This window comes from Lissotriton vulgaris, chromosome 4_1 (assembly GCF_964263255.1).
Source record: "Lissotriton vulgaris chromosome 4_1, aLisVul1.2, whole genome shotgun sequence".
Taxonomy (NCBI): domain Eukaryota; kingdom Metazoa; phylum Chordata; class Amphibia; order Caudata; family Salamandridae; genus Lissotriton; species Lissotriton vulgaris.
This window is the reverse complement of record NC_141691.1, coordinates 1,475,896,045-1,475,916,233: the sequence shown is the minus strand read 5'-3', so window position 1 is coordinate 1,475,916,233 and position 20,189 is coordinate 1,475,896,045. Positions and strand designations below refer to the sequence as shown.

Here is a 20,189-nt window from a genome sequence, read left to right as displayed (position 1 = left end):
TGGGATGCTCGGAAGGAAGGGCAGAGACTGCGGGGTTGAGTTACCGTTACTTTATTTATTATGTAAACTGTATGAAGGGGAGAGCCGTCCGGCGTGCGCTGTGCAGCGGTCCGAATGCTCGTTCCCGCCACGTCCTCCCGCGGTGCACTGTGGCGGGTCGCGTGACGCGAGGAAGCTAGACCGCAACACCACACATCTTCCCCCTTAACAATAGCGGACACAACTGTTGGGATAACTGTACCCCCAGGGGGAGAGAGGGAGAGATGGAGATTCACAACTGAAAGTCACAGGTGTTTCGGTAGCTTCACCGCACGGCCCTTGCAGGTGTGCGTTCCGGTCCCTTGCTCTCTTCCCCCGTGGGGTTCGTCTGACCTCGCGCCCTCCTCCTGGTCTCTCTGGAATGCGTTAGATATCTCTCCCAGAACTTCCCCTCCGTCTGAGACCTGCCTGGGCGGGCACGGCGTCGGCTGTCCGGGTGATTTTCCTTCCCCACTGGCTGCGGGTCCTGCCGCACTCGCGTGGTCTGTAGAGGGTGCATCCGCTCCAGTCGCACTGGGGCCTTCTTCTCGTTCACTATTGTTCATTCCCCAATGCAGGATCTTGTTGCACTTGGCCATTCTGGATTGGGACCATACCTTGCCATCACTCAATAAGGCAGAACGGGTGTATACTTCTACCACCCGCAGGGGCTCACTGAATTTAATGTCTCCCTTGCGTCCTGATTGGCCCTTTTTGACTCAGACCCACTCGCCCTCTGCCAATGAGGCTTCACCCGCACTGCTCCTTTTGTCATAATGTGCCTTGTAGATGCTTTGTGCCTTCTCTATGTTCCTGCGGACAATGGCTGGGGACCATTTACTTTGGAGTCTCATGGTTATTCAAGCTGTGTTGTCGCTGGTTAAGGGTTCTCTGCCTCTGAGGATCTTAAACGGGCTGTAGACTGTCAAGGTAGATGTGATGCAGTAGGCCCATACCGTGTTTCTGTCTTAGTACTCCCAGTACTTACTGGCGCTGATGGCTGCTTGGATTGAGCCCATGATCACCCGGTTAAAACGTTCCACCTGGCCGTTGCCCGCTGGGTTTTAGTCCGGAGTGCGATCCTTTTGGATACTGTTTCTGTTGGTGAAAGCTGTCCATTTGGCTGATGTGGAATAGAAAGGTTGTGCTGGGGCTTGGGGATGTGCCAATAAATACGCTCTGCACTAACTAATCTGATTTTATTGGAATTATTCCAAAGAAGGAACATTTAAATCTTCAAGCCCCAGCACAACCTTTCTATTCTCTATCTAAACAAGGGGGTGAGGGGTGTCCCCCTGCTGAGGGCTGAAGCGCAAACAGATTGGAAGCTCATTAAACTGGCTAATAAGGGTTTGTGATCTTGTCACCCCTTCAACATGTGGCTGGTGTGAACTGGGGTCCATTGTCGCTGGTGATGGACTTGGGGATCCCCTCCCTCAAGAAGATGTTGGTGAGGAAGGTGATGACGGCATCGGAATCCACCGATTCACAGATTTTGACTTTTGGCCACTTGGAATAACGGTCTACAACGACAATGAGGTGTTTGGGTGTGCCCCAGGTGTCTAGGACTGGGCCTACAATGTCGATGGATAAGTCTTCCCAAGGGTTGTTGGGAGTGGAGAACTCGCCCATGGGGGGGGGGGGCCTCAGGGTGATGAGAGATTTGTCAGCTCTGGCGCAATGGGCACAGTCTCTCACGAACCTTTCTTCTTGGGTGTCCATGGCGGGCCACCAGTACAGCTGTTTCATCTGCCTTTTGGCCTGTACTAAGCCCAGGTGGCCTTCATGATTGATGTGAAGAATGTGGTTGTACAGAGCCTTCGGGGGCACCCCTCTTTCTCCTCGTAGCAGGAATATGGAGTCCTCGCCAATGGAGAGTTCCTCGCGGACTTTCCAGAATTTCCTAAGGCTGCTGTCAATGTGCTTCTTTTCCGGCCAGCCGCGCATGACATACTGCTTGACTTGGGATAGTCCCGGGTCCTGCGTGTATGCGTCTGCCCAGTCCTGGGCACTGATGATGTGTTCCTGATCTTCCATGAATGCGACGCTGTATTCATCCCACTCCGATGATGTGACGGGTTCTTCCATGGCTGCTGCCATGCTTAGGAAATCCGCCCCCCTGTTCTGCGGACCCGGGATCTACTCCACATCGTAAACTAAGTCCAGCAGACACAATGTCAATTTTGCGATGTGTGGGGAGGCAGTCATGTTGCCGCTGGATGTGAGGACCTTGATCAGGGGCTTGTGATCCGTATGGAGTGTGAATCGTGACCTCCACAGCAACTGTCGGAATTTCTCCATTGCCCAAATGGTGGCGATCATTTCCTTCTCGATCACACTGTACTTCTCTTCACTGGGGGTGAGGGATCGAGATGGGAACCCCACCGTGGTTTTGGTGCTGTCCGAAGCCCTCGGTGAAAGGACTGCTCCCAGTCCCTTGACACTGGCGTCCGTGGTGAGGATGCTGGATGCCTGTGTCGCTGATTTCATGCCCTAGGTACGTGACCTTGCGGAGACCGAATTTGCACTTCTCCAATTCGGCCGTGAGGCCATTGGCTGCGAGCACGTGTAAGACGGTGTGCAAGATGTCCTCGTGTTCAGCTTTGGATTTCCCCACAACGAGGATGTCATCTTGAAAGTAGATGCCTCCCGGGATACTTTGGAACAGCCTGTGCATGAGTTTTTGGAAGACGGCCGCTGTGGATGCGAGCCCAAAGGGCTAGCGTCAGAACCTGTAGCATCCAAAGGGTGTGATGAATGATGCAAGTTGACGCATGACAGATGGAGTGATACCTGGTGGTAGGCGGCTTTGAGGTCCATGGTACAGAACCACTTGACACCTTTTGGTCTGGGCGGGCAATTAGTTTATCTTGGGCAAGGGAAACTTGTCCCCAATTATGTTTTTGTTAAGTTCGCGGAGGTCTATGCAGAGACGGATCTTCCCGCTTGGGTTGCGTGCCACTACCAACGGTGCAAGCCATTCGGCGCATTCGATCGGTTCGATGATGCCGCCGTCTTCTAGGCGTTTCAGTTCCAGCTGTACTGCTTCTCGGCAGTTGAACGGGAAGTTCCTGACTTTGTGTGCCACTGGTACTGCTCCATCTTTAAGTATGATCTTGTGGGAGAACTTGCACATTTTTCCGATTTGGTCGCTGAAGACAGTGGGGAACTCCGCTTGGAGTGAGGACAGTAGGGCCGTGTCCTCCATCAGGAGCACCTGCGTGTCGCCACCTGGGTTGAGCTGGATTCTGAGCGCCCCCTGGTCGGCCCAACCCAGGACCGACTGGCCCTTCTTTGCCACGTACAATTTTGCTGTGGTGTGCCGTCCTTTGAGCTCGAACAGGAGCTGCCTGAATCCAACCATTGGGATCCTTTCTCCCGTGTATGTGACTGGATGGACGTCCGTGGGGTGAAGCTGGTCACCCACCACCCAGGCGAAGTCTCGGACCCAAATCTGTTTCTGGATGATGGTGTAGGGCAACCCAGAGTCCGCTACCATAACGACGTGGACTCCCCCTATAGACAACTGGCATGAGGGTTTCTTCGTTGCAACACCCCCTATGCCTAGGATGTGAATTTCAGTGCAAAGAATGCTGTCTGTGTCCAAGAGTTCAGCTCCCTCCTGATCATCGGAGACGTTCTGAACGTATTTTACTGTAGAGTTCTTGGGCCTCCGACGGCAGACCTTGCCAAAGTGTCAGGTGATGCCACAGAACGAACATTTCACATGAAACGCTGGGTATTTTTTGTCATTACCCATGTGGGTGTGGCTGCCGGATCTGTAACAGGCACATTGTTGTCCCTGAGGGGCACGCCCGGTACCTCTGCCCTTTGACGTCGATTGGCGGTGTGAGGCGGAGTCCATCACGGTTTTAGACTGTGGCATCTTGCGATTGGTGATGTTGCATACTGTGGCAGGTGGAGCTGTATCTTTCTTGCCCGCGAGAGCACAGCGCTTGGACAATTCCGCCCATTTCACGATCGCAATGATTTCCTGGAAGGGGCACTTTGCCGCTAACACAGAACTTTTCCTGGACGCTCATGTGGGTGGAGTGCATGATGATTTGGTCTCGCATGAGGTCGTCGTGCAGGGTGCCAAACTTGCAGTTGAAGACCAGTTTCTTGAGGGCTGCCACATAGTCCTCCACTGACTCCGCTTCAGCCTGTTTCCGTTGGAAGAAGTTTTAACGGTCAATGGCCGTGCATATCACGGGCTGGTAATGCCTGTCCAGGTCTTCAAGTGCGTGTTGGAAAACATCGTCGTCTGTCGAAGACCTGGCCTTTTTCACCATCTGGTTGTAAACACGCAGACCCCCTGACCCTAGGTTATGTGACAAGATCTTCTTTCGCTGCTTGCTTGAAAATTCCTCCTCACCTTTGTCCTCCAACTCATGAAAGGTAATTCAAGAAGTACCCCTTCCAGTCGGCCCATTTCATGGCCGGCTCTCCAGGTTTAGACAGGAAGGGGACAGGGTCGGTTAAGGAGAAGGTCTGTGCACATATGATGAGGACAGCAGTGGAGACTTAAGGTTACGTGGAGCCCAGGAGGGCTACCGCTGGCTTGGAGGGGTGCACCTGTGCAGGTTGAAAGGTTGCTGCTTTCCAGGCTGTAGACTGCTACTCGCTGCTACATGGCGCATCTTGTGCTGGTGAGGAAGGCAGCTGCGTGGCTCGTGGTAGCCAAGGCCGCAGAAGGCCCGCTGGGGCCCTTCTGTGGGGGTGATCGGCGGTGAGGTAGGTGCTCGCCCATAAGCGTGCCAAAATGACCACGTGCAGGTGGAGACGTCAAGTGAAGGTAGGCCTGGGAGAGGTATACCTTGCGCACGCCCTTCCTATGAACGGTGGCTATCTATGACCGGGGCCTGGTAGTGGTGGTCTCACTTGTCTCAAGCTGTGCTGTGCAGTGGCTGGTCCCTCTAGGGGTGGGGCCTGGTGGTGGTTGCTCCTGGTGCCTATGAGTGGGCGCTCTTAGAGCCCCACTCTGCTGTGCAGTGGCTGTGGTGGTGGTTGCCCCCAGTTGCAGGCTGCACCTGGCTGGGAACCTTAGTGCACACGCCGAAATGCGCGCCAAGAGTGAAGTTGGCGTGGAGCAAAGTGGAGCGCGATGTACAGTGCGCTCCCCCGCCTAGAGCCAGGCACTGGCTCTCCCTTACCTGGCCGAAGTCGGGTGGCGGATGGTCCTTCTGCCACGTCGCCACTGTGGGATATTGAAGGTGGGATTCTCGGAATGAAGGGCAGAGACTGCGGGGTTGAGTTACCGTTACTTTATTTATTATGTAAACTCTATGAAGGGGAGAGCCGTCCAGCGTGCGCTGTGCCACAGTACGAATGATCGCTCCCGCCGCGTCACGTCCTCCTGCGATGCACTGCTGCGGGTCCTGTGACGTGGGGAAGCTAGACCGCAACACTACAGTTATTGGGATAGGTGCTAACGGCAATCTCTCTTAAAGGGAAGCAGTCTGAGTGAGGTGTCTGGCACAGTATCCATAGCGTCATCCACTATGAGACAATCAGAGATTGTAGAACCTAGAAACTGTTGTTGAGAACTACTTCATTCACAGAGAGATTTACCATGCATTTAACGATAATGAGGTGTGTTGCCTTTTTAAGTATTATGATCCACAGGAAATAAAGGTAAAGTAACAAATGTCGTGCTGTAAAATTCACAGTTTTGACTTTAATTTTCATAATTTTGTCTCCTCTTGAAACATGTTGCTCGATCAGCTCAGTTGAAGGAATATAGACCCCCCCCACCACTTTCATATATTATGAGCCACGACTGATTCGAAATTACTTTTGCATTGTAATATACAATTTAAAAGTACTAAAGTTGTTTCAAGTAGCATTCAAGTCTCAGATTATCCCCAAAATTGTTTTTAACATAAAGGTGCAAAAGTCTTTAAAAATCAGCCACATTGAAGATGTGCAGGCAGATGTAGTAACATGAATACATAGAGTACAAAATATTGTTGTTTTCAAGCCTTTTTTTCATCATTTATTTTTATTTTGAATTCTGCAGAGAGATACTCCCCGAGAAGCATGTCGAGTACTTTGAACCATGGGTGTACGTGTTTGGTTATGAGCTTATTTTGCAGTCAACACGGTTGCCTCTCATTAGTGGATTTTACAAGTTACTTTCGGTAGCAGTGAAAAACGCAAAAAGAATAAAATATTTTGAGGTACTTTTTTTTATTCTCCTGGAGATTACCTATTTCTTTTGAAAAGTCATGTTGTTGTTTTGAAAAATCATAATCTTTCTTTTACTTAGTGATTTTGTTGTCATGTTTCGTTTGTATTTCGCATTTAGGTCCGTGTTGAAACTTCACTTTGGTTTTCATGAAAGCCTGCTCATTTACTGTTATATGATGTCTATTCCTGCGTTTGACTTGGTCACCTGCAACAAGTGGGAGTGTACCTCGGTGTTGGTGTCCTCATTGTTGAACCTATGTACTTTCTTATGTATTGCTGTCCATTCTTGACAGTTAAATTATTACACAGACTGGCTACTCTACAATATTTTGTTAGTATAAAATCAGGTGTATGAGGGTGAACGTGCCATTGTCCCATGTCTGCAATTGTCCACATTCCTTGCTTTCTTTCACCTGCAATTCTTTGTCTATTCTCTTTTCCCCCTGTTCTTTTCTCCAACTCTTTAGTTTCATCAATGTATCTCCTCTTCTCCACTTTGGCAGTGCTAGCTGTTGCACTGTTATGTTGCCTTCTACAATGCTTTGCTTTAACCTCTCTTCAACTCCAAGATGTTTAACTCTCCCCTACACGCCTTGGTTGTGCTGTTTTCGGCATATCTTAGGTTGCCTACCTCACCCCCTGCTAGACTCTTCCTTAGCTCTTTCATAACTGCCTGTTGTGTGCTTCGCCCCCTCTGTTGGCAGAAATCCCTTCTCTTTTTCGGTCCACCACCCTGGCCCTAGTCTTCTCTCCCTACTTGAACTCCTTGTGGTCCTTCTTGATTTTTTTGCCTCTCCCTACCTACCCCAATGGTATTCACTTAGTATTCATGTTATCTAACAGAAACTTCTAGTAGTAGATTCCTTACCTTTTGAATTTCCCCTGGGCGTCATTCTGGATCCTTAAGATTTTTCATTAAAAGTACCCTTGAGCGTCGGTAAATGGTGTTGGTCGGCTCTGCGTCCGTCGTTGGCATTGTGTTCGCCATAAATGATATCTTGGGACCCACATCGATGCCGCCTAGACGCACTGACATCAGTTCTTTCTTTTTCCGCGATAGCCTAAGCGCAGATCTGGAGACAGCTACCCCTTAGCTGTTATTTGGCTACCCTTTAGCTGTTATTTGGCTACCCTTTAAAAAAATTTTTTTTTTTACTTGTGTTGAAGTTTTTCCTCTGAGTCTTGGACTCCTGGTGATGTCAAGATGTCCCAACATAGGTCCAGATTCAAGCCCTGTGAATCCTGTCATCCTATGGTATCCAAGACGGATCCACACCTCCTGTACCTCTGGTGCTTGGAGCATGACTATGACCCGAAGTCGTGCCTCGAGTGCCGGGCCATGAATCTTAAGGCTTTGCGAGAGTGGCCCGAAAGCTGTTGGAGGCCCGGCGCTCGGTTCAGCATTGCTCCCGTTCTCGATCGAGAGGAAGTTCCCAAAAACGGTTGTAGTGCATGCACCCCTCATCCTATTTGAAATGTTTGAGATGTTCAGGTAAGCAGAAGTAGAAGTCAAAGAAGCTCCGTCCCAGAGCCTCTTTCCAAGACGACTCTGTACCTCACCAGCTTTCCTGGGGGCCGTAGCATCACTTGCCCATTTGCGACAATTTTATGAGGCCTTGCAATCTCATCTTTGGGCAACCTGGCCCTGCTGGTGCGGCTTTTGGCCTCGCTGAGTCGGTTGGATCCAGACCGACATTGGTTATTCCAATTCGACCTTCCCTGACGGCGATCCCGGCGGCAACCCTCCCGACATCGATTGTGCCACCCATCGGCATTGACCCCATCCTCACCCCGGACGTGGACACTGAGCCAAATCGACGTCGGTTCTGTCGCTGAAAGGGACTTTGTCCCTGTGTTTGTCCCTGGTGTTGATTTTGTACCAGGAGGTTGTGAAGCAGACTGGAAGGGGCAGCTGGACTTCTTACAAAGGCGCATTCTCTTCAGCTCCCCGAGATATAGAATCCAAGAAGCTGGACCATCTTAGGAAAAGGATGTTTTCTTCCTCCAGCTTGGCATTACGGTCGGTGAATACCGTTTGACTCTTGGGCCGATATGCCCATACCATCTGGGATACAGTTGCACAGGTGCTGCTTCAGTGCCTGGAGAAGGCCCAAGCCGTTCTCTCCCAGGCAGTTGCAGACGGGAGAAGCGCAGCGAAATTCAACATTTGTTGTGGACTGAATATCACCAGCCCACTGGGCAGAACGGTTGCCTCGTCTGTAGCATTACGACCCTACGCCAGGTTGAGGACTTCTGGCTTTTCTACCCTGATGGACATCGACGACAAGGCAGACTCCATGCTTGAGCGCTTCAACCACGTCCTGTCCAGCCCAGCCACTGAGTCATGCAAGCTGTCCAGCCTCTGCATGCCCGCGGACATGGGACCCAGCGTCCTCTTGGGTAAGGGAGCCAGCGGACAGGCTAGTCCACCGTCTCCCTCTCTGCCACTCCCTCCAAACCCTCCTAGTCTAACATATCAGGCAATCATCGGCCGTTCGGAGGCAGGATTAGCCTTCACCTCCTCAGTTGGCAGTCCATCACGTCTGACAGGTGGGTTCTGCGGATAGTCCGAAGGGGCTACTCCCTCCCCTTTGAGACTACCCCTCTCTCCATGCCACCCTCCTACGAACGTATGTCGGAGGATCATTTGGCACTTATCCACAAGGAAGTTACGGCTCTCTTGGCCACTGGTTCCATAGAGGGTCCCTGTGCCAGAAGTAGGACGTGGTTGTTATGCCCACTATTTTCTGGTGCCCAAAAATGACAAAGGCCTGTGTTCTTTCCTAGACCTTCGGACCCTCAACTTCTTCCTTTTGAAGGAGACGTTCAAAATTCTCACTCTGTCCCAGGTCGTTTCGTCCATTGACCCAGGAGCATGGATGGTAGCTTTGGACTTGCAGGATGCTTATTTCCATATCCTCATCCTGCGTGCCCACAGACGTTACTTATGGTTCAGGGTGGGCCACAAGCACTTTCAGTTCACTGTGCTCCAATTTGGCCTTACCAGTGCCCCTCTGGTGTTCACAAAAGTGATGGTGGTGGTCGCAGCTCAGCTGCGCAGATCAAGGGTGCCAATCCTCCTCTACCATGACGACTGGCTGTTGAAGGCTGGCTCGCCCCAGGTTGTCGTCTCTCACTTCCAGACTACGACGGACCTCATGCAACCTGGGGTTCACTATTAATATGGCAAAGTCACACCTAACTCCCTCTCAAATGCTCCCTTTCATTGGAGCGATTCTGGACACAGTATAGTTTTGGGCCTATCCTCCCAAGAAGCGAGTTCGGGATATTCGGGCTATGATACCGATGTTGCTAGCCTGGATTTAGGTGAAAATGACTCTGAGGCTGCTGGGCATCATGGCCTCCTGCATCCCGTTAGTGGATCATTCCAGATGGCTTAAGCAGGCTCTGCGGTGGGACCTGAAGTTCCAGTGGGCGCAGCATCCGGGCAATCTATCCAACTGCGTCCAGATCTCCATGGGAACTGCGCACCAACTGCAGTGGTGGCTAACAGACCAAGGTTGGGGTCAGAGGAAGATCCCTTTCCCTTCCCCTACCAGATCTGACTGTGCGCTCACCTGGCAGAGGCAGAGATCAGAGGCATCTGATTTCCTTTGGAGGCCGGTCTCCATATCAACCTTTTGCAGCACCCTGCGATCAGACTAGCACTGAAGGCATTCCTCACCTCTCTCAAAAGGGAAGTGCTGCAGGTGTTCATGGACAACACCACTGCATTGTCCTACTGCAACAAAGAGGGCGGGGTGAGGTCACGGACCCTTAGTCGGCACAAGGTCTCTTTCAGCGGTGGACAGAACCTTGGTTTGATCGGTTTTCCTCCAAAGAGAACTCTCAATGTCCGCACCATTGCGCTTTGGAGTTTCCAAGGCGGTGCAAACTCGCGAGTGCAGCTTCGGCCTCCTCTACACTTTTCTACCTATACCACTTCTACCCACAGCGCTCAAAAAGATAAGCCACGACCGGGCTCAAGTCATTCTTGTGGCTCCGGATTGGGCACGAAGAGCCTGGTATCCTGACCTTCTGAGCATGGCCATCGGTCCTCCGATTGTCATATAGATATTTATTGCCTGTATGCTGTGTTAAGTTAGAATGAGCTTATTAGGAGTTTAAACGCCATTTTACCTTTCTGCTGCTTCTGCACACGACACATAAGCTGTTGCTTTAGCTTTGAGCCTAGTAGAATGTTTTGATTCATGCGAGAATAATATGTTGTTACTCTAATATCAGCCTTTCTTGGCGAGCTGTCTGTACAGTGAGTGCAGAAACCTTCAAGGATATTTCAACACAGTGGTTGTTGTGAGGTCTGATCTTCGCACGTTCCTAGACATAACATACATGCAGCTGCGGCCAAGTTCTGGCTTTAGGCGCGTTTTATATTGCTTTGCACAAGAGCATACAAACACACTTGATGGAGCTTCGCATGCAGAGAGCTGGTGGCAGATGATTTGATCCCTTACCACTAGGATCTTGAGGTATGGGGACGCCCTGCTAAAACCCAAAGAGACCTTCTTAGATATAATATAATATACTAGCTAGGGAGGGTTAGAATTAGGTGTTGTTAAACCCTATTCGTTTTAGCATAATACCATGCTTTCACCATTTATGTTCTATGGACTAGTGACTATGCTGATTACTTTGTTTCTTATAATATGTTTGCTTGTACTAGCTAAGATACTGCGTTTGAGAACACTGCATTAGTGAATAAATATTTAAAATATGCACGTGTCCTCTTTTACTCCTTGTTCTGGATTGGAATGATTGTATAACGAAAGAGTGTTCATGTGTTCCACGTTACCTGAGGTGTACTAAGTCCATGTTCTGGTTTGTTTAAGCATTGGGAGTTTTGTGATAACCAATAAGACACTGTAGCTAGGCTGGTAGGGGATTTTGGGTACTAAGGTGAGTTTTGGCACACCCTAATTCACTGAGGTTCCAAGTCTCTATATGCACAGTTCTGTATGAGCACGGAATCCCTGCCACATGATCAGACTGCCCCTACGGGAGGATCCTCTGTAGCAGGGGATGATTCTTCATCGTATCTTGTCCAGTCTCCGCCTCCTTGCGTGGAGATTGAGTGGCAGCAGATGACAGCTTTCTACCTTCCACCCGAAGTCTGTGATGCCATCTTGGCAGCCAGGCGTCCTGCCACAATAACAGTGTACACCTGTGGATTGAACAAATTTGTGGCATCGTGCACAGCGAAAGCTGTTTGTTGGGACGTAGGATCTGCTTTCATGGTTACTTCAACTTTTTGCTAGCATCAGTAATTTTTTGGCTAGTCTGACGGGGATCTTGCTAATCAGGTGCCCAGTCACTGTGCTTCCTCCCTAAATTGACTATGATAAGTACTTCTGTACCTCAATGATTTGCTACTGGTGTTCATTTGTAGGACCATAGTATATGGTACTAGGGTACCCAGGGCAGAGGTACACCAAGGGTCTCCCAAGGGCTGCAGCATGTATTTTGCCACCCTTGAAAGACCACTCAAACGGTGGCTACAGGCCTACCATTATAGCCTGCGCAAGTTGATGCCTGCACCTCTCACAGCAGATATACGTTTTCTTATATCTAAGCTCACTACACTTAAAACCTATCAGTCACCCCTACGGCAGGCCTTTCAGTTCTGAAGGCATGGTACTTGGTTATAAATGTGAGTGTGCCCCTGCATGAGCAGAACACCCCTACATACCCTGGAGTCGATTCTCCAGGCTTTGGAAGTGCGGTCAGCCATTTTTATACATACAGTGGACAGTTATTATGAGATGTCTAAATGCATAGTGGCTGAACTGAACCCGGTCATATTTGGTATCAAACATGTTGGACTCCTACCCCAACACCGATTCCAGTTTTGAAAGTATGATCCCATGTACTGGGGGCTCACTTCGGGTACCCCCTGTACTCGCCGTTACAGCCTTTCAGGGTCTAACAGCAAGCTAGTGCTGCTGCTGACCACAGACATGATTCTGCCCTCCTGCTGCTGAGCCACCTTGAGCAAGCGGAAGGTAGAACAATAGGTTTCCTGTCGCAGGGAGGTATGACCACCTCCCAGATAGGACTTAGTATATAGGGCTGGGGTGGGAGCGCTTACCAGTGCACCAGACTGCTTTAAAGGGCACATTTGGAGGCGTGGCCAAGATGGCGGGCTGAGAGGTCGCACTTGCCGAGAGCTCCCGGACCCCTGAAACCCTGCACCGCTCGCAGCCGCTGATTCCCCCCCGGATCGAGCGGTGACTGAGCCTGGTGACCCCCGTGGTGGTGTGGAGCGATCATTGAGCCCTGGGTGCCCCGCCGGAGGTGCGATTCTGACCGAGATAGCCTGGGGCGGAGCCCGCTGGTCGGCTTGTGTGCGGCCCGGAGGCCGCGAGACCTTCAAGCTTGGGGTCTCGATGGTGTGCTCTGCCGACTGTGAGTGGCCCGCAGGAGTGTCTGCACCGCGGTGTTCGAGTGGGTGCTGAGGAGGACTTCGCCAGCGGAGCCGAACGGAGGAGGGCGACGGAAGCGGAGCCGGCTTCCGGCTACTACGCAAGTCCGGGGCTTAAGAACGCTCACCTCGCGCGGCCGCTCCGGCCCAACCCTAGTCGTGGCGGAGTGGTGTCGCGCCTCCGGAGCATTTATTCATCCAGACGTGCCAGCCCCGGCTGCCTTCGCCCCGCGAGCCTGCCCTCCGGCTGTGTTTATCGCCACTGGACTCGAGACGGAGGTAGGCCTCATTCCCTGGGCGTTGGCCCATTGACTGTAACGGGCGGCCATTTTGGGAACCTCGGACCGGCCGCCCGGCCTTGATCAGGGCCTCTGTGTGGCGGTGCTTCCTGGCTGCCGAATAGCTGCCCTGGCCCTAGTGGCCTCTTCGCCGAGCGACGGTCATCGGTGGCTTCCGCGCTGCCAGGATGTCGAATGCCAGGGGTCAAAGGAGAGGCGATCGTACTTTGCCGGACATGTTGGGACGCGGTGCCTTACGCAGCGGAGGGAGCCAAGCTGCCCCGAACTCCCCGGCCCCTTCTAGAGGCGCTGAAGGCGGGGAGCCCCCGGTGACACGATCGTTCCTGGAGTCGCTGTTTAGCTCCTTAAGAGAGGATTTTCAGACTTTGAAGCAGGAATTGGCCGGAGAGGTCTGCGAGGTACGGAGAGAGGTGGACTCCCTGGGGGAGCGAGTCAACACCGTGGAGGAAGCTGGTCATTCCAGGGACGAAGAGATCACCCACCTGCAGCAGGAGGTCCTGCGGCTGCGGGAGCAACAGATTGAGCTGCAGGCCCACGCCGAAGACCTCGAAAACTGGTCCAGGCGGAACAACATCAGGGTCCGGGGCGTCCCGTCCGGCGAAGAGGGTGAAGACGTGACCGCCTACCTAGAGGCCCTCTTCCGTGCAATTTTGGGGGAGCCAGAGGATTTTCAAGTCCGCATCGACAGGGCGCACCGGGTGGGCCGCCCTCGTAGGGCTACGGCGCCCTCCCCGGACATTTTGGCCTTCCTACCGGACTTCCCCCTGAAGGAGCGGATCCTCCGCGAGGCGCGGCAGCAGCAGCCTTTCCGCTTCAGAGACCACCCGGTGGCCCTCTATCAGGACCTATCTACGGTCACACTGCAGAAGAGAAAATCCTTTAAAATCGCTATGGACTTTCTCCGGGAGCAGGGAACGCAGTACTCTTGGGGGCACCCCTTCCGCCTGATTTTTCGATGGAACGGAACATTGCACCAGCTCCGGTCCCTCCAGGATGTCTGCGCAGTATTGGGCATCACGGCATCGGATACAGACACCCCGGCGCCGCGCCGCAGACTAAGCACTCGAGATGGTTGGCAGCAGGCTGGGGAGAGGCGCTCCCCGCCACCGGAGCGGCCTGACTCGCCCACGATTCGGGCGGACATGTCGGCCGCCATCCAGGAGGCCTCCAGAGCAACAGCGATCGGTGAAGTGGCCTTGACGGCCTGAACTTACTCCGGGGGGAGTCTACACTAGCCTTTCCTTATTGCAGGTGCGGGGGTTCTGGGGGTGGGGAGGGACGGGATGGCGAGTGCAGGTGGTGGTGGCTGGACGTCCACTAGATTGACTTTCCACGGCCTTGTCCGATAAGGACCGGACTGGGACAATGACTTCTTTGAATGACTTGAGGAGCGGGGAGAGGGAATGGGAATTGCAGGGGGGTGTTTTGAGTTTGGGGGTTTGCAGGGGGGCTGGGAGTTGGGAGCGGTATGGGGTTAAATGTGTGAAGTTCCAGGGGAAGGGAGGGGTCCACTTAGTTGGGGGGTTTTGGGGTTTGGGGACTGTACTGTGCCGTAGGGATGTCTGCGTTTGCTGTGCGCTGAGGTTTCGTGAGGTGGCCTCTATGTTCGCCTGCTGGGCCTTGCCCACCTTCATGTGCGTTTCAAGGGTTCCCCTCCTTGATGGCTCTTAAAGTTGTTACTCTGAATGTGAAAGGGCTGAATAACCCGGTTAAAAGGCGGGCAGTACTGTCTCTGTTAGAGAACTCCCAGGCTGACATCTGCCTGCTACAGGAGACCCATCTGCTGGCCAAAGATTGTCCCACAATGCGTACCCCCAGGTTCCCCACGCAGCTTTTTTCCTCCAGCGCTTCTAAAACGGCAGGGGTGGCACTTCTGTTCTCCAGGGGGTTCAGGGGGGAGATCTTACAAAAGGTAGCGGAACAGAAAGGGAGGCTCTTAGCATACAGGATTAGGGTAGGGGGCCTGGTGATGACTGTAGGCTCTATTTACGGCCCCAATGACCATCAAGATCAATTTTTGCACAGGGCACTGGAAGACGTGGCGTCCACCTCTGATAGGCACATAGTGTTAGGGGGAGATCTGAATCTGGTCTTCGACGCAGCTCTGGACAGGTCTGTGCAACTGCGCCACCAGTTGGGAGAGCTTTCGGGCTCGGTTCGCACCCGACTTGAGGAGCTGGACTTGCATGACATGTGGCGCCGCCTCCACCCTGCGACCCGCGCGTACTCCTATTTCTCACACGCACACAAGTCCTACGCACGACTGGACCATCTACTTGTGACTGGCCCGATGCTCGCTCTGGCCTCGAATGCCGACATGGGGGTCCTCTCTCTTTTTCCGACCATGCGCCGGTGGAGGGTACCTTCAATTTACCCCCGGTGGCTCGACCGAGAGGGGTCTGGCGACTCCGGGACACACTATTGCACAGACGGTCGGCGGTGCAACAGATTTGCGCGGCCATTGCGGACTTCAAGCGCGTAAACGATAATGATGACACCTCCCGCGCGACGCAATGGGCCGCCCTGAAGGCTGTGCTCCGGGGCGAATTTATCGCTATCTCCTCGGCGGAGAACAAGGATCGCCAGATCAAAAGGGATGAGCTTACCCGGCAGGTGCGGGAGCTGGAGCAGGTCCATCATAGAACGGGAGCCCCCAGAGTCTGGAGACAACTGAAAGCCGCTAGGAAACTCTTGTCTGCCCTTGACATGGACCGGGCTGAGTACGCGATGCTTCGTCTGAAGCACAAGTATTACACCGGTGGCGACAGATGCGGACGGCTTTTGGCCAACAAGCTTAGGGTCCAACACCAACAGCACCGGGTGAAGGAGCTGGTTACCCCTGCCGGAGGTTCAGTCACGGAAGACGAGCAAATTGCGGACGTTTTCCGTATTTTTTACGCTGACCTCTACACTGGCGAGGCCCCCTCCGCCCGGGCGGAGGCGGACTATCCGCAATCGGTGCCGCTCCCGTCGTTGACGCCGGATCAGGCCCAGTATCTGGAGCGGGAGATCCGTATCGAGGAGGTGGTCGCGGCGATCTCCCGGCTTAAACCGGGCAAGGCCCCGTGCCCGGATGGCTTCATCCCTCTTTTTTATAAGACCTTCTGTCAGGAGCTGGCGCCTCTGATGGCCCGCCTCTTCAACACATTCTCGGAGCCGGGCGCCATTCCCCCCCGAATTTCTCCAGGCCGCGGTCTCCGTGATCCCGAAACCAGGCAAGGACCGGACTGCCTGTGGATCCTACCGTCCTATCTCGCTACTGAATGTGGACCTGAAAGTGTTCACTAGCATACTGGCGGCACGTTTGGCACTTCATTTCCCAGGCATGGTCGACTCGGATCAAGCCGGCTTCGTGCCTGGCAGGCAGACGGTGGACAACACGAAGAGGGTGACTCATATTCTTGAGAAGGCCTCCAGGATCCCCGGGGAAAGAATGCTCCTTTCCATAGACGCGGAGAAGGCTTTTGACCGAGTGCACTGGCCCTACCTAGAGAAGGTCCTGGGCAAGTTCGGGGTAGGCGAGAAGTTCCGGCACCTGATTTTCAATTGCTACCGGTTTCCGTCCGCGGTGGTCCGAGTGAACGGGGGCAGCTCCCGACCCTTTCCTATAGAACGGGGAACGCGACAGGGATGTCCACTGTCCCCTTTGCTCTTTATATGGAGCCGTTTGCTCAAAGGGTTCGACAGCACCCCGATATCATCGGGGTCAAGATAAGAGAATTTCACCACGCGATTAGCCTCTATGCAGATGACGTCATTTTGACGCTCGATGACCCACGGAGGTCGCTGCCGGCTTGTATCGCAGAATTGGACCTCTTCGCCGCGGTGGCGGGCTTTAAGGTGAACCTCGGGAAATCTGCTGCCCTCGATATTTCGCTAACCGGCGCCACCAGGGCGGAACTACAGAGGCTTTTCCCTTTGAGCTGGTCCGGGGACCGGATTCCGTATCTGGGGATCCTGTTGGCACCCTCCCTCCCAGCGATGGTCACGGCCAATTATGCGGCTTTGAGCACGAAAATCAGAGAGGAACTGACTCGGTGGGATAGGGGCACGTTATCGCTGCTGGGTAGGGTGGCCGCAGTGAAGATGACCCTTCTACCTCGGGTACTATACCTGTTTAGAGCGCTGCCGCTGCAGCCCCCCACAGGGTGGCTCGCAGAGACTCAATCGGCCATTGCGCGTTTTGTGTGGCAGGGCCGTAGACCGCGGATTAAAAGGAACATTGCTACGCTGGCGCCTGAATCTGGAGGGCTAGGGATACCAGATTTACGGAAATATTTCCAGGCCGCCCAACTTCGCTATCTGGTGGAGTGGAGCCGGTGGGAGTCAGACAAACACTGGCTGTTTCAGGACCAGGCGGTAGCAGGCAGAACGCTACAGGAGGTGCCATTCTTGAGACGGGCTCATCGGCCCCCTAACCTTTACGCCTCTTTTGTGACTCGTGTCCCACTTCGGGTGTGGGACTCAGTGGCCACTAGACATGAACTCACTACCTTTCCCTCTCCCTTCACGCCGCTAATTGGCAATCCGGACTTTGGTCCGGGAACCGAGCCTGGCGCTTAAGACTGCTGGCGGGCGGCCCGCTGTTGCACTTTGTATCACCTGTATGGCCCAGAGGGTGTCATCCCCTTCCAGGACTTACGGCGGGAATATGGCCTCCCTGAGACGGAGCGCATGCGGTATATGCAGGCGCGCCACTGGGCGCTACAGTCCCAAGTGCGCGAAAAGGCGGACCGGGAGATCACAGTGTACGAGCGCTGGTTAATCACTCGCACGTCGGACGCTAAGCTTATCTCCGATTTGTACAAGATGCTGCAGCCCCCCACCTTTCACATTCACAACCCGGGTCGGGAGCGCTGGGAACGGGAGCTCGGACGAGTGTTGAGTCATACAGAATGGGACCACATCTCCTACCGCTCACGCCACTCTGCCTATCACACGGGGCTCACGGAGACCTTCACCAAAATTTCGACCTATTGGTATCGCACTCCTGAGAAATTACATGAGATGGATAGGTCAATACCAGGGACGTGCTGGCGTAACTGTGGCCAAACTGGCACGCTTACACATATTTTGTGGGATTGTCCCCTTTTGGCTTCTTACTGGGAGGAGGTCCTTAGCGAGGTTGACAAATGTTTCGAGATAGAGCTGCCACGGTTCCCTGCCTATGTCCTATTGGGATTGCCGAATGGGTTGATGTACCCCCTCAGGTCTAGAAGGGGTAGACAGATTGCGATAGCTCTGGGGTCAGCGGTGCAAAACATTCTCATACACTGGCGCTCCACCACGCTCCCCACCGTTGTCGGCTGGCTGCATAGATTGTGGCATGTTCTTGGCATGGAAAAAATGTCCTTAGTGGCAGTGGGGGATGTAGATGCTTTTGAGGAGCTGTGGGCGCCTTTCCATGGTCTGTTGTGTTCTGAGTTCAGGGAGATCACCTGCCCTAGGTATCTCAGGCTGTTACGGCTGACACCGCCGCCGGATCCGCCGGTTTGATTGGTCGGAGTCGGCGTCCAGTAGCGGAGTCAACCGGAGGGTCGCTACGAGGGGAGAGCAGATGGCCATTGGCAAAGTACAGGGGGTGGGTTGGGGTGCAGTAGTTGGGGGGTTTGTTGATTGGGTAGGATATGGAGCAGGGTTGTTGCCCCACCCTTTTTCCCCCTTTTTCCTTTTTTCCCTCCCCCCCCCCCCTTCCCTCCCCCCCCCCCCCTCTCCCCTCCCCCCCCCCCCCTCTCCCCCCCTTTGTCTTTAACCACAGGCGCGCAAGCTGTGTTTCCATGCTGGATGGTGCCCACTGAGGAGACAGAAATGCTTTGATGTATCTAATGTACCGTACGCATTGATTGTGGGGCACCTGTGGTTTTTCTTTTTCATGTCCTTGTTGTTTCCTTCCTTACCCTGCTTCAATAAAATACTTTAAACCTAAAGGGCACATTTGGTGCTCTCCTTGTATACTCAAGTTTGAACCAGTTCAAGGAGCCCTTTGCTCCTGCTCTTGCGCGAAACTGGACAAAGGACATGGGAGTATCCTCCCTTCTGTCCAGACTCTCCTCTGGGAGGGAACCCTGAGTCGTTCCAAAGCTTTCACTAGGGTACTTAAAGGCTTACCTATAGGTAGCTCTTCAGAATTGTCGCTAGGCAAGACTGAAGCCAGAAACCATGTCAATCTTAGACTGTCTGGAAACTTGGACTGCTCTGGACATCGCCAGGAACCGAGGCTGCATCAAGGAAGACTCCTGCTGCTCCAGGTCTCTCTGTTTTGCAAGTTTTGTTCATATGTGTCTTTGCTACATCTAGGAACTTCAACAGACCTGCGGGCATCAAGGACACCCAAAGTAATCTCCCTTGGTGTGAAAGAGTCGCTCCCTGCATCTGCAGGCACTGCAACAAAGCTGACGTCCCATGGACTTCGAAAGGCTTAGCAACACAGGTGGTGTTTCTACAACTCCCTCGAGGCCGGACCTGTCCTCTCTGCAATTTTGAGTCCAGTATCCCTCGCCGGAATGGCTGGGACCAAACCCCTGTGCATGTTGCCAAGGCTTGTTAACTCTGCACTTCAGAGTTCTTCGGGCTCCAAGAAGCTCCAGCCTCTCTTCCTGCCAAGTACACTGTCCTCACTGCATTCTCTGCACTGTGTGCCTACATCCTTGGTGAGCTGCTCGAGGTCCTTTTGCGACTCCTGTGCCTTCGGCCTTTGGGTCCTCTTGAGGGTCTTCTTCTGTTCCAATGGGCTCCCCTACTTCCTCAGGCCTGTTCTTACTCCCCTGCTGGTGGTGAGTTCCATGTACTTTGCTGGTCCCAACGTTTTCCTTCTGTGCTTTCCATGCCTGTTGCAGCTGCTAAGGCTTGTTGATGCTCCCACCGGACACCAACCCCCTGGTTCTTGACTTCTGACGTGGGACAGCTCCTGCATGGCTCTTGGTCTTTCTCAGCATCGCCAGGACCTCACAGCTGAAGCGACAAGGTCACCGTCGACCCTTCTGAGCCGTCCGTCATCGGTGGGCATTGCTCTTCTGTGCCTCCTGGTCACCACCGAATGGCATAGATACTGTCCCCTCTGGTTACAGGTTCTTCCCTTCAATAATCCATCCTTGGATTCCTCTGGACTCTTGCACAGTCTTTTCAGCTGAATCTTTCCTGAAGTCCTCCATTGTGGTCCACACCTATGCACCTGGCTTCCCTGGGGTAGGTATCCTGGTTCCTGGTGTATTCACAGGTGGGGTAACTCTCCGACCTTCTGTCTT

General features: G+C 53.3%; 1 protein-coding gene across 1 annotated transcript in view; it reads left to right on the top strand.

Annotated features, from left to right (window-relative positions):
- PRKDC (protein kinase, DNA-activated, catalytic subunit) overlaps positions 1–20,189 on the top strand; it is a 2,818,033-nt gene that overhangs the window by 334,224 nt on the left and 2,463,620 nt on the right. The window contains exon 18 of the mRNA XM_086965729.1: positions 6,038–6,197. Within this exon, the coding sequence (XP_086821855.1) occupies positions 6,038–6,197 (160 nt within the window). The remainder of the gene's footprint in view (positions 1–6,037; positions 6,198–20,189) is intronic.